Below are 12,023 nucleotides of genomic sequence, written 5' to 3' on the forward strand. Positions count from 1 at the left end.
AACAGAACATATCTGTAAGCAGCAGCTCTTTCTGGAAAGGCCTGCTGTGGCTGAGGATTGGGTAACCACCTAGATGAAATTGCTGGCAGGGGAACAGGTGTTAGTGACTCTGAAGTGGACAAATGTAATACTTTACAAGCTCATAAATGGTATGCTCTGTAATCCAATAGATTTTTGACTCAGAAAACAAAGATTGGCAAATTAGATGAATAACGCCTTAGACATCCACAGTAGACAAGAAGAAAAGGTAGCTGAGTAAAACACTGCAGTGGCCTAAAAGAATAGGAAAAAAACCCTTTGTCATTGCTGTTTAGTGAGAGCAAGGATTTTACCATATCCCATTTTTTACAGCTGGAAGTTGATTTAGAGACTTTTATGTTTTTATATGGGACCCTTGTTCAGTTTTGGATTTGACCCTGGGAAACAGGATGCTCTCAAGAAAATGAAATTAAGTTTTGCTGCAAGTTTAGATTAGACTTTTAGTCACAGCATTAGCATCATCAGGCATCATTGTGGACTGGTTTAGGTTGGAAGAGACCTCAAAGATCATCTAAAGTTCCAAGCCCCTGCCATGGGCAGAGACAGCTTCCTTCCACTAGAAGAGGTTGCTCAAACCTGACATTGAACGCTTCCGGGGATGGGACATCCACAACTTCTCCAGTGTCTCACCACTTAATATCCAATCCAGCCTACCCCTCTCCTGTTAAAAGCCATTCCCTCTTGTCCTATAATTACATGTCCTTGTTAAAACTGCTTCTCCTGCCCTCTTGAAGCCTCCCATTAGGTACTGGAAGACCCCAGCAAGGTCTCCACAGAGCCTTCTCTTCTACAGGTTGAATAGCCCTGACGGTTCTGGACTGTCCTCACAGGAGTGGTGCTCCAGCCCTGTGGTCATCTTTAAGGCTCTCCTCTGGACCCACTTCAGAAGCTCCATGTCCTTATTTTGGGGGTTCTAGAGCTGGAGTAAGAGCAGAGTCCATTAAATATCTTTCCCATGTGATTTTACATTGCAGTATTCATTCAGCTAGGAAGACCACCTTCTTGGAGCACGGATTTTGGAAATAACTGTTCTAAACTGCAGCAGGAGTAGTCCCAGTGCTATCAGGGCATGCTTTCTTTTTCCAGCTGAGGATAGAAGGTCTAAAACCCACCAAAACTACTCTGCAGGAGATGGACCATCTGAAACCCTCTAACTAACTGTATTCTGAATGAAGGAAGGAAAAAAAGGTTTTAAGCACAAAGTATGCAGAGGGATTAACATACTGTATACCTGCTATTTAAGTAATTCAAACCAAATGGAAAAAAATTAAAATAGTACCTATGTAATACATATTTAATTGTTTCTTACCCTATAATGTAGAGTAACTTCATCCCCAATCTGCTCTGTTGTGTTAATAGCAGTAGGGACAGTATCGTTTGCTGCAATTATAACATGGTGCTCTTTGAAAACACTGTGGGTTAAAAAAAAAACACAAAAAAAGTAAGCACACAAACTTCATAAAAACCCCTAGGAGCTAACAATATAGGCATTTTCATTATTTCATTAGTTTCAGGACTAGTCTTGCAGATAGTAGTACACTCCTGCATCCACTGAAATTCAACTGCTCTGTTCTCTGAATCAGTCTCACTTATTACCAAGTACATTTAGAATGTTTTGTTCCGATATAACTACAAAAAAAGAAAATATTATTGCCAAAATTAATACATTAGAGTCTGATTTTGCTGTCCTTATGCTAGTTGTGTAGTCCCTTATCCTGGGCATTGACATGTGAAACAGGAAGGATTCTGTAAAAGACAGAATCAAAAACAGAACGAAGTCAGCAAAGTCATGCTCCAAATTCAGCCTATGTCCCTATGGAACAAAGGCTGGATGTGAACCATGAAATGCATCCAAAATTAATTTGGCTTAATTATTTACACCTGCACACCCTGAAATGTTGTTTACCAATTATATACATAATGCTTTTCAGGGATGGAATCTAACTGAATTCTGTCTGTTTCTGAAAATAAAATATGCTACAAGACCTGCATTAAAGTATAATCTTTAACTTAAAAAAACAAACACCCAAGAACTTAAACTAAGGTTAATTTTTGAAGATGGAAATCAAACACCATGACATATACTATTATAGTGATAGAAATCCATGGCCATCGGGAAGCTGGAAGTATTTGCTTTCCATGTAAATGAAATATCTTTGAATGAACATAGCAAAGTACAGGAACCAAGCAAAAGCTGCTGTTGTACTTGGGAACTGGAGACCAAATTTAAACAGATAAAATGGGATTTCATCAAGTTAGGGACATTATATAATGAGTTTTCACTGAAGCCTGGGCTTCTGCTTAATGAGCTTTGAAGCTGTTGTCTGTAGACACTAAGCATGTTTCTAAAACAAAACAACACAATATTCTTTGAACACCTGCAATTTACTCTGCTAGCAGGTAAAATAGAGAGAAGTGTCAATACCTTACAAATATTAATCCTACTTCATATTTCACTGGAATTGTAACATGTCCTCTGTTGTCACTCAGGGTCTCAGGTGGTTCCTCACTGTCACTGAAACAAAACAACACACATCACTCGGATCAGACTGCTGCAGACACGACACAACTACTGGGTGGAAAGGGACCTTGGACAATGAAATACCTACAGCTCTGGGTATGAAAGCATAATACTCATTTCCAGTGAAGTACTGTCTTCTAAAAATAAAAATACTTCTTCCAATGACTAATGATTTAAGTCCTGCACCAGCCCCAGCTCAGAAATGCATCTTTATTAAAATTACAGGCAGCAGATGACTGAATGAAAACAGATCACTTAAAAGCCACACCATCCCTGGATTTTGCAGGGACAGCAAACACTGAGGGCAAGCACATTCCTTTACCCTATTAGGGACAACTTCTGCAATGCTCTTACTCTTTGAAGGCCAAGCTTTCTGTTAACTGTGATTCATGCTAAAATATGCAGTAATTCTCTAGGAGAAAAAAAACCCCCTTTGCTAAAGGTAAAACAACTAGAAATTATGACTCTAGGGCTGTAACTCTAGGGCTGTAGAGAGTATCAAGCATTTATTTAGTCCACTCAATTCACTGCTGGACTGAATACGTCTGTAAGGGTGCCAGCTCTACATAAAATTTAACTGTTTGTGAGTTAAGAAGAAACTTGTGTTTTATTACGAAACACAAAACCGTGGAGCTTAAAAAAAAAAAAAAAAAAAACCCAAAAAAAACCCCCAAAAAACAACAAACAAACAAAACCAAACCCAAAAAAACCCAGAAGGCAAACACTGCAACTAACCTTGTTGCATACACATGAATAGTAGCATTTTCCAGGAGATATGATGCGTTGAATTGGAATGATATTTTGAAGGAAATCTGTGTAGAGAAATACATTACACATTTTGAAAGGAAAAAATATCCATTCCTAATAGAGATTGATATTAATGAAAAATGTACAAACTTTTGCTTTTATCTAGGGAATCCTTATTTGTATTTTACCAGTTTTCTATGAATCTGAATGAATCTACTATTTGGAATTTGCCCCAGCCAAGAAGGAAATGCAATAGATATCACTTACTAAACAGAAGCCTCAAATTTTCACAAACCTCAGGAAAAAAAATTACGTAGTGTATTAGAAACACATGGCCATATAGTTCTTGACTGAAAGCAATTGAAAGCAATATAGTGCTTAATCACAGGCAATTTATCAAAAGCTATTTTTTCCTTCTACTGAGGAGTAAAAAAAGCTTTACAGCCTTGCAATTGCAGTCCAGATGAGCTGCCTGTAGAAGGCTGCTGAAATATCACTTACTATATAGTAGAACCCATAGAATACCAAAAGGAAATATTTACAATGCAAATAAAGGAGAGACCACTAGGTATCAAAAAAATCTCATTGTCATTATAATCAGGGAAAAATCTATCCTATTTTGGAATGACACAAAATTTAGGAACACTGTCCCAAATGTTCTTCCTCATATCATGACACTTAAGGGTAATTCTGTATGAAGCGAAAGTTTTCTTATTTGTTACTGTATTGAATTTTCAGCTCAGATTTTTATCTTTCCTTTTATGTGTACAAACCTTTATAATAAAGTGGTCCACAGAAAGTTGTCCTAGATATTCATACTTAAAACAAAAAGTAGCTTTAGAAAGGAATGTATTAGGGATGCTTATCAGTGAATGAGAGATTCATTGATTTCTGAATGCAAAGAGGAGTGTGAAATTTCTAAATTTAGGGCTTTATAGCTACAAACAAACTAACAAGCAAAGCATGAAAGGAAAATGAGAAAAATCCAATAAAGCTGGGAATGGAACACTGGGCAGAGGCATTGGACAATACACTTATTTGGCTTCAAGGAGGTAACAGCTGACTTAATCCCTACAAGTCCAAGACACAAGCTGGATAGTTTGTGTGAGAGTGTAAGTAGACATCTCTCATGATCCCCCTGGTGCATGACAGAGGGGCAAACAAGAAACTGCCAGGAGAGACTGCCTTATTTGCATGCAAATTGGTATTTCCCAATTCAAGCTCTAAGTATGGCTTTTTGAAGCCTTAGTTTGACTAAAGCTCCCTCTCCATTCCAACAAGAGGTACAGACATCACTAACTGTTCAAGATGGAGTTTGATTTTAAATGGACTACTTGCTGGAAAGGCTGCTCATTCACCATGGAGCAGAGGGGATGTCTTGATGCTTGACTTGGGCAGATCTGGGTTGGCACTTCCACATAAATATCTTATTCTCTCTGCAACCAGTGGACTACATTTTATATACAAAATAACTAAGCTTACGGGCTCCAGGCTGTGGAAACCCTTGAGACAGACCTTTCTGGCCAGGTGAGCCACTTGTGTGTCACTTGCGTTCTGACAGCATCAAGGATGGCAACATGCATCTATTACATCCTCACCTACCACACCTGACTGCCCAGGTACTGAATATCTGATGGTTTCCCATCTGCCTCTGTGCAGTTGATATCAAGGATAGTGTGGGAAACACGCATAGAGAGTTTTTGGGATGAACACAAGAGAAAAGAATTTCAGAGGTGATATGGACTGCCCTGCCTTTAGAACAACATGGGGCAAGGAGAACTTGCATGCAGGGAGACTTTTTACCTCTTCTGAAGGTTTTAGAAATGGATATCCCACTTTACAGGTGATGTTGTGATTGGATTCACAGCTATCTTTCTGTATATCCTGAAGGAAAAAAGACAGTGAAAGCATGACCCTGAGCAAACTCATTTTAAATTTTGACTGAGCATCACAGACCTGTTGAACATATATACCACTGCCACTTTCCACTGTCAATATATTGTTAGAGTCAAAGCCTTAGTTGAACTAGAACAAAAATATGAAGCCACAAATTCTGCAGGAAAATTTTTACCTATGGACATTTATACCAATTACTTACCATCATGCCTTTCCAATGCTAGAATTTGGAACATTCACAATGATACACCTACTGGACATCATGCAAATTAGTCATGGGGTCTAGCAATCAACACATCTATAATTACACAGTTTTCAAATTTTGTAAGAGTGTTCCTAGTGTAGCAATGAAGTCACATTCATACTCCATCAGTTATTGCCAAAGGATCAGCAACAGTGCTCTATGGATCCCTGACTTCTCCTAATGTGCAGCATCAGGACTGCTGACAGAAAAGAAACTGCTCTAAATGCTTCCCATCTGAACCGAGGTGTATTCGTACCATATCTGCTGAGGCAGGAAGTAAACCAGCCAGTATTGGAAATGCTGTCTCTGAGGCAGGGTAGACACAGGCACTGATATTCCCTGTCCTACCATGACAGTGCTTTTTCTATACATGTGCAAAAGGAGAATTCTAGAGGCCCAGGAGTTCTACAGATAAAGAGCAAGGCATTTCTGGCTCTACAGATGTACAGGTGATTCATAATGCTGATGTTTGTCTAAGACGCAGGCACTTTTTCTTAGTGCCATTGTGAAATTTGCATCTGTATTTTATGGACAGGCCTAGGCAAGAGTCCACTCATGTCCACTACTTTAGAGGCATAAGCAAGAAGAATAGCCCTGGGAAATCTCTTTCAAACAACTGAAATGATGCCTAAGCAGTCAAATTATAGTTAATAAAAAGGCTTCTTCATATCTCTCTAACATTATATGTTATGATACTTGTGATATTGTGAAAAAAAGAGAAAAATCCTACCTCAATGCCAGCAAAAATAATATTTGGAGAATATTGAACCAAAACTCTGGTATTATAGGCACTGTCTTTTTTGTTCTTCACAGAGAGCTGGATGGTGAACTTATCATTGCGTGACTTTACAATGAATGGAGAAGAGCTGTAAAACAAATTAAGAATGTTGGACATCTTAACTATTAAATCTGCTTTTAACATAAAGAGAAACTTCTTTCAGTCTCCAGACCATCTTGTTTCTGAATCAGAAAGGAAACCTTGGCAGAATTTATAATGCACATAGAAACTTTGTACACATATCAAGCAATACATTAAGTCCAGTTTAGTTACCTGTCTCCAGCTATGCTTGCTTTTACAATCAGAACAAGATCTGAAATGCATTTATTTTTGGCTCCACAATCTTTTGTGAAAGGAATCTGCAAAAATAATATGTTAATTCTTAATTTCACTACCTTTATTATCAAATACTTACATTTTAATGCATTATCTAATTTTATGTAAGACCTTCTGTCCAATAATCAAAGAGGTCTTCCCTAATATTAGCCAGTTAAATATGCCAATATCTTGTAAAATGTATGGGTGAAACATAAGCTTACTCATCACTCCCTTCTAAATGATTCACTTAGATTTTAAAAAGAGGCATTGATAGAAGTATGAATGATGGCAAGCACCACCAAAGTAAATGGATAAAACTCCTCTAAAACCTGACAATAAAATTGTTGGTAACTCTCTTCTACCTTCAATCAGCTGAAAATAGAAGATATGGACAGCATGGTTCACAAGCACATTGAATCAAGCCTTGCATTCCTGCATACCCATTGAGAAAACCGCTCCTGGACGAGCTCAGTGACTCCCCCTCACTTTACCTTAAATACATTGGTTATTGATACAGAATCTTTATGACTTACATATTCTGCTATTGAATTTGGCAAGTTGCTATCAAGAACAGGTCCGCTCTCTGGATCAGAAAAATTGAATTCCAGCAATACCTTTACTGAGTCCTGAAAATCAGGCTTATCCTAGAACATAAGGAAAAAAAAAGCTGCTGTTATGGAAATTCACTTTAGTATCTAAGAAGGTAAAAAGACCTAAAAAGTGGTGAGGTAAAATATTTTTCTGCCACACTGTTGCCATTCTTGCTAGAGAAGCATCTGAATGCTTGAAGTTGATGATGACACATTCAGTGTGCCAGGCATTCCTTATAAATAATTACTAAGGTTTTTGTGTATCTTTTCACAAAATTTCACATAGCCTGAGCATGTTCCACAGAGCTTCATTAAAGAATATCTCAAGGGTTGACTCACAGACTTTTCTCTTCTAGTTGTGCTCAAAGTATCAGCAAGATATGCATCAGCAACATCACCTTTTGTGAAGTCAAACTTAGGCCTGCTGTTTGATGAAGAAAATTCTTTTGTATCATTTGCCATTAGTTTTGCATTAAGGTACAACTGTGAAGTCACTAAACATTTCAAATGTGGGTAGCTTACAGTATGCAACTCCATTCACTCCACACATTAGCTACAAATCAGCTGGGCAAATTCATACACTCAATTGCTAATTATGCTTCTTTTTTACAGTGAATAAATATTCTTTATTCCAAACCTTAAAGTTTATTTACTTATTTTATTAGGAGGAATTGCACCAATACGCAAACTGGGATTTTCTCACATGCTCCTGCTGAGTTTTGAGTGCACCTAAACAGCTGCTTGGTTCCACCCAGTGAGGTAGGCTTTTTCTTAAGACAGACACAGAGACATAGCTAAAAAGACTGTACATATAAGAAAATTTTTAATACATATATAAATAAATAACTCTAAGTTTAAAATAAATTTTATGTATACTTCTTATTTCTGAATACAGATTTTGTTGTCCAATTTGCAATTAACGGAACACATACTTGGGTTACTCTAGTGTCAACATCAGAAAAATACTTTAAATGATTTACTTGCCAACATGTAGAAGTTATGTTTCGTACATTCTGACCCTTTGATAGTTATATTTTTTTGCATTTTCCTCTCATGGCTTTCTGTGAACAGGCTCCGAGATATCTGTCTTTGTGCATCAAGGGTAATCCAATACTGCAGACCTGCAAAGAAGATTGAGATCAATATTATGAAGCACTTTGCCTCTACACATTCCTTTTTCCAAAAGTATCGTAGCTGCACTTCAAATACTGAATTTAGAAATGCTGAATTCCACTTTTAAATTAATAAATGCATGTGAGCATAGGACTTCTATAGCTTAAAGCTTCCACAGCTTAATGCGTATTTACTTACTGGATTCAAATATATCTTCTTTTGACTTTAGTCTGGTCTTAAAACAAATTGTGGCATCTATGCATATTGTTTTCTTTATATTTATCTGACAATTTTGTTGTTGAATATTGATGCTTTTAGGTATAAATTGCATGGAAACATTTACTTCAGCCACATCACGAGACCTTAAAAAAAAAAACACCAAGAAAGTGCTTGGAAATAAGAGCAGCAACTTTTTAAAACTTTAAGAATTACAAAATAAGCAGCGTTCAACATTCAGAAACAGACACAGAATCACAGATTCATGGAATCATTTAGGTTAGAAAAGACTTTAGGATCATTCGAGTCCAACTGTAAAAAGAGCAGCTTTTTATAGCTAAAAAGAAAAAAAAAAATCCTTAATGTTCTTTGGAAAATAAGAGAAGCATAAAATCTGCAACTGAAGTGAGATTCCTGCGGAACGTGGTGATGGCACCACGTTGTGCCAATTAAGAGGCCATCTATTATTCCATGTCTTCTGTCTTGGCTGTTGATGCTATAAAAACAACTTCCAGTTGCAATGCCAGTTGCACTTCTCTGGCACATTTTCAGTCTGCATTTGCCTTTCTCCATTTAGGCATATTACTTCATGGCTGTTAACTGCCATCACAGAGAGAACTCATCATACAGAAAACCAAAAATGAACAACAAAAACAGGAGGCAAAGAAATGTCCTCAGCAGCCAAAACCAATAAAGCACTACAGGATTTTTTAAAGCTTAGCTATAACTTAGGAGGGAAAGCCCCTGAATAACTGGGAGAAAGAGCAACATGATGGTCTAGAAGAGTAATTAACTATATATCCTATAGCTAGTACCAGTAAAAGAGGAATTATGGAGGAAACTGTAACAGCATTTCTCCACAGTGCTGTGCTTGGTTCAGAAAAGACAGCAGCTGTAATATTTTCAAAAACATTCAAGCAACTCTACAGAGACAGATCCATTTCAAAGGAGACTGAAGGCCCAGACCTATCATTGAGAGTATCATAGATGAACATAATATTATATATAAGTTGGAGGACAGCTAGCCATCTCTTAGGTTGTGAGTGGACAAACAGCCCTAGTTTTTCTCTTTAAGTGTCCTTCATCCCGGCAGTGCATTCCTGTCTCATCCCTTGGTGTCATTCAGTTTCCTTTTGGCTATGAGATACACTATGTCAGTGTACTAAACCAGGAAAAATTTTGGTGGCAAAGTACCTTTCCTCAGAATTGTTGTCTCAACAATGCAGCGAAGGGCATCACACTGTTTCATACATGGAACATTGAGAAAGAAAGTACTAGCTGAAGTTCAGAAGAAGCTGGGAGCTTGAGGATGGTAGCAAGCCTTGATAAACTTGATCGCTTACCAGGTGAGTTAGATGAAACAGCAGGACAGGGAATGCAAGAAGCTGGGGTAGCAATTTTCTTACCAGAGACAGAAACAGTTTTAGTTGTGCTTTAGAAATAAGGGATTTGATGTTTAAGATTGTCTTCTCCCTTAAAAATTATATTTCTCACTACTAGATCTGAATCATACTCTTATATAAAGAAAACAAACTGACTGTTAAACAGGAGGCATAGTTTAATTTTACTGATTTTCTGTAGGGACTCAAATTGCAGTTTTCCTATTAAGAAATAAAATCATTTTTCTTAGTGACCTCTTAACATTTAAACCTGCTCTTGGTACTGTTAATAAAATATTATGCAATGTATTGTGAAAAAGAGAGAAATTAATGTTTTTTCCTATTTTACTTAGTGCCACAAGTGGAATCAGTTTCTATTTTGAAGGTGGTCTAGGAGGACAAGTTCTTCATTTTAGGCTACCAAGATTTCTATAACATTCTTGTACTTACAACGGTATACATTAAGTTTTATGCTCATTCCTCTAGAGAGACCTGAAAAGATGAATATTTGCAGGATGTATCAAAACATGAGATAAACCCAGTAACCTTACAGAGTTCAAACAGTCATGTATGCAAGTTACACTGGTAACTAAACAAGTTTTTTTTCTGTCCTGACAGTTGTTCTGAGTCTCGTACCAGAAGAGGGCAGCCCCACCAAGGCCTCCGATGGTAACATCAATCAGCCCGTCGTTGTTTAAATCCATTTCTCCGTGCACAGACTGGCCAAAAAATTTCACTTTTTCCCCGTCTCCACCTGATGCAATACGCTGTGAAATGCATAAAGAGGTTAATGCAGTGCACTTTGAAGGGTTTTGTAACAGTCAAGACGTATTTGATGGTAGTGAGATGGGGTTTAGGCTCTGTAACAACATTAAATTTTCATTACAATACTCATAAAACAGTTACCATGGTGATGAACACATTATGAATTTTCAGATTGCAAAATATCTGCTTTCCTGGCTGTTCAGAACATGTCAGAAGGTTTCTAATAAAAGCATGTGATTTCTTTTTTAACAATATTAAGACTCGAGTTCAGTTAAATCAGTACACGTTGAAAAGCATAGAGCAGTTTTAAAAAAGAAGCTGTTACACCCGGCCAAGTAACAGTCTCATCTTATGTTGGGAAGACAGGTTTATAAACATTTTATACGTTACATACGTTAGAGCAGCTGGCAACCTGCAGGGTTTTATGTCATACCTGTGAATATTTTTTACTGATTGCTTTCCCACGGCCATGATAAATATAAACAGCTCCCCGATGGTCATCTTCCAAGGGGGAGCCTATCACAATGTCATTGTATCCATCCAGGTTGAGGTCCTTCACTGCAGCAATTGCAGTCCCAAACCGTGCACCGCAAGGCTCATTCTTAAGAACTTTGCAGGTGTCCTGTTTTAATGGTGAGCAGCACGTTTGCTTTATAGGTTCAAGACTCATCTGATATTCAAACTTTGTCTGTGGAAGAGAAGATTTAGAGTTTGTGAATTTCCACCAATATTTCAGCAATGCAGACTTTTAAGAGCTCCTGTCCAGAAGACAAATGGATCAATTAAACAGAACTAGTGATTATGTGTGCTGTAGAAATTGTGATTCCACAACTATAATTCAAGTGTTCTTTCTGAGCAGTGTGTGGCAATAACATTCTTCCTCTCCCTCTTTCTGCGTCAAGATGTTTCTGCGTATTTCTCGAAATTAGAGGTTCACAGGAAAGCACAGTATCATAACAATATTTGGATGCTAGTGTAAGTAAACCAGTTCATTCTTTAGGCAGTATAAAGAGTTTTTCTAAAGGCATTCTCTTAATCTGAGAAGTTAGCCAAGTTTCTAATGAAACACAGATGGTAATACTGCTATTCCAGAGCAAAAGATAGCATTTCTTTTGCACAGACTGAATTTTGGCCCCAGTAGACACATACACTGAGGCCTAACATACATGTTCTGATCCTATGTGTATCCTGGACCAAAACCACACAGACACTAGGGCATGCAACCAATCTTTCCCATGAATGCCATGTTAGAAATAAGCAGTAGCAAGCAGTTATTGCATCTCCTTTATTTGGAACTGCATAACAGTAAGCACAGGAAAAACAAATTTCAAACCCCACACTACTGGAGGACTTGGAATTCCTGTTTTCTCATCAATCCTATTCACCAGCAATTTGTTGTTGGCAACATGCATCATGC

General features: G+C 37.5%; 1 protein-coding gene across 1 annotated transcript in view; it reads right to left on the reverse strand.

Annotated features, from left to right (window-relative positions):
• Positions 1 to 12,023, reverse strand: part of ITGA1 (integrin subunit alpha 1) — a 58,720-nt gene that overhangs the window by 11,037 nt on the left and 35,660 nt on the right. The window contains exons 7-17 of the mRNA XM_040089875.1: positions 11,040 to 11,294; positions 10,478 to 10,608; positions 8,445 to 8,608; positions 8,118 to 8,254; positions 7,077 to 7,187; positions 6,499 to 6,584; positions 6,178 to 6,313; positions 5,111 to 5,191; positions 3,296 to 3,372; positions 2,465 to 2,554; positions 1,349 to 1,451 (exon numbers count right to left, since the gene is read on the reverse strand). Coding sequence (XP_039945809.1) covers positions 1,349 to 1,451; positions 2,465 to 2,554; positions 3,296 to 3,372; positions 5,111 to 5,191; positions 6,178 to 6,313; positions 6,499 to 6,584; positions 7,077 to 7,187; positions 8,118 to 8,254; positions 8,445 to 8,608; positions 10,478 to 10,608; positions 11,040 to 11,294 — 1,371 coding nt within the window. The remainder of the gene's footprint in view (positions 1 to 1,348; positions 1,452 to 2,464; positions 2,555 to 3,295; positions 3,373 to 5,110; positions 5,192 to 6,177; positions 6,314 to 6,498; positions 6,585 to 7,076; positions 7,188 to 8,117; positions 8,255 to 8,444; positions 8,609 to 10,477; positions 10,609 to 11,039; positions 11,295 to 12,023) is intronic.

The sequence above is a fragment of the Hirundo rustica genome, chromosome Z, assembly GCF_015227805.2.
Source record: "Hirundo rustica isolate bHirRus1 chromosome Z, bHirRus1.pri.v3, whole genome shotgun sequence".
In the NCBI taxonomy this organism is placed as follows: domain Eukaryota; kingdom Metazoa; phylum Chordata; class Aves; order Passeriformes; family Hirundinidae; genus Hirundo; species Hirundo rustica.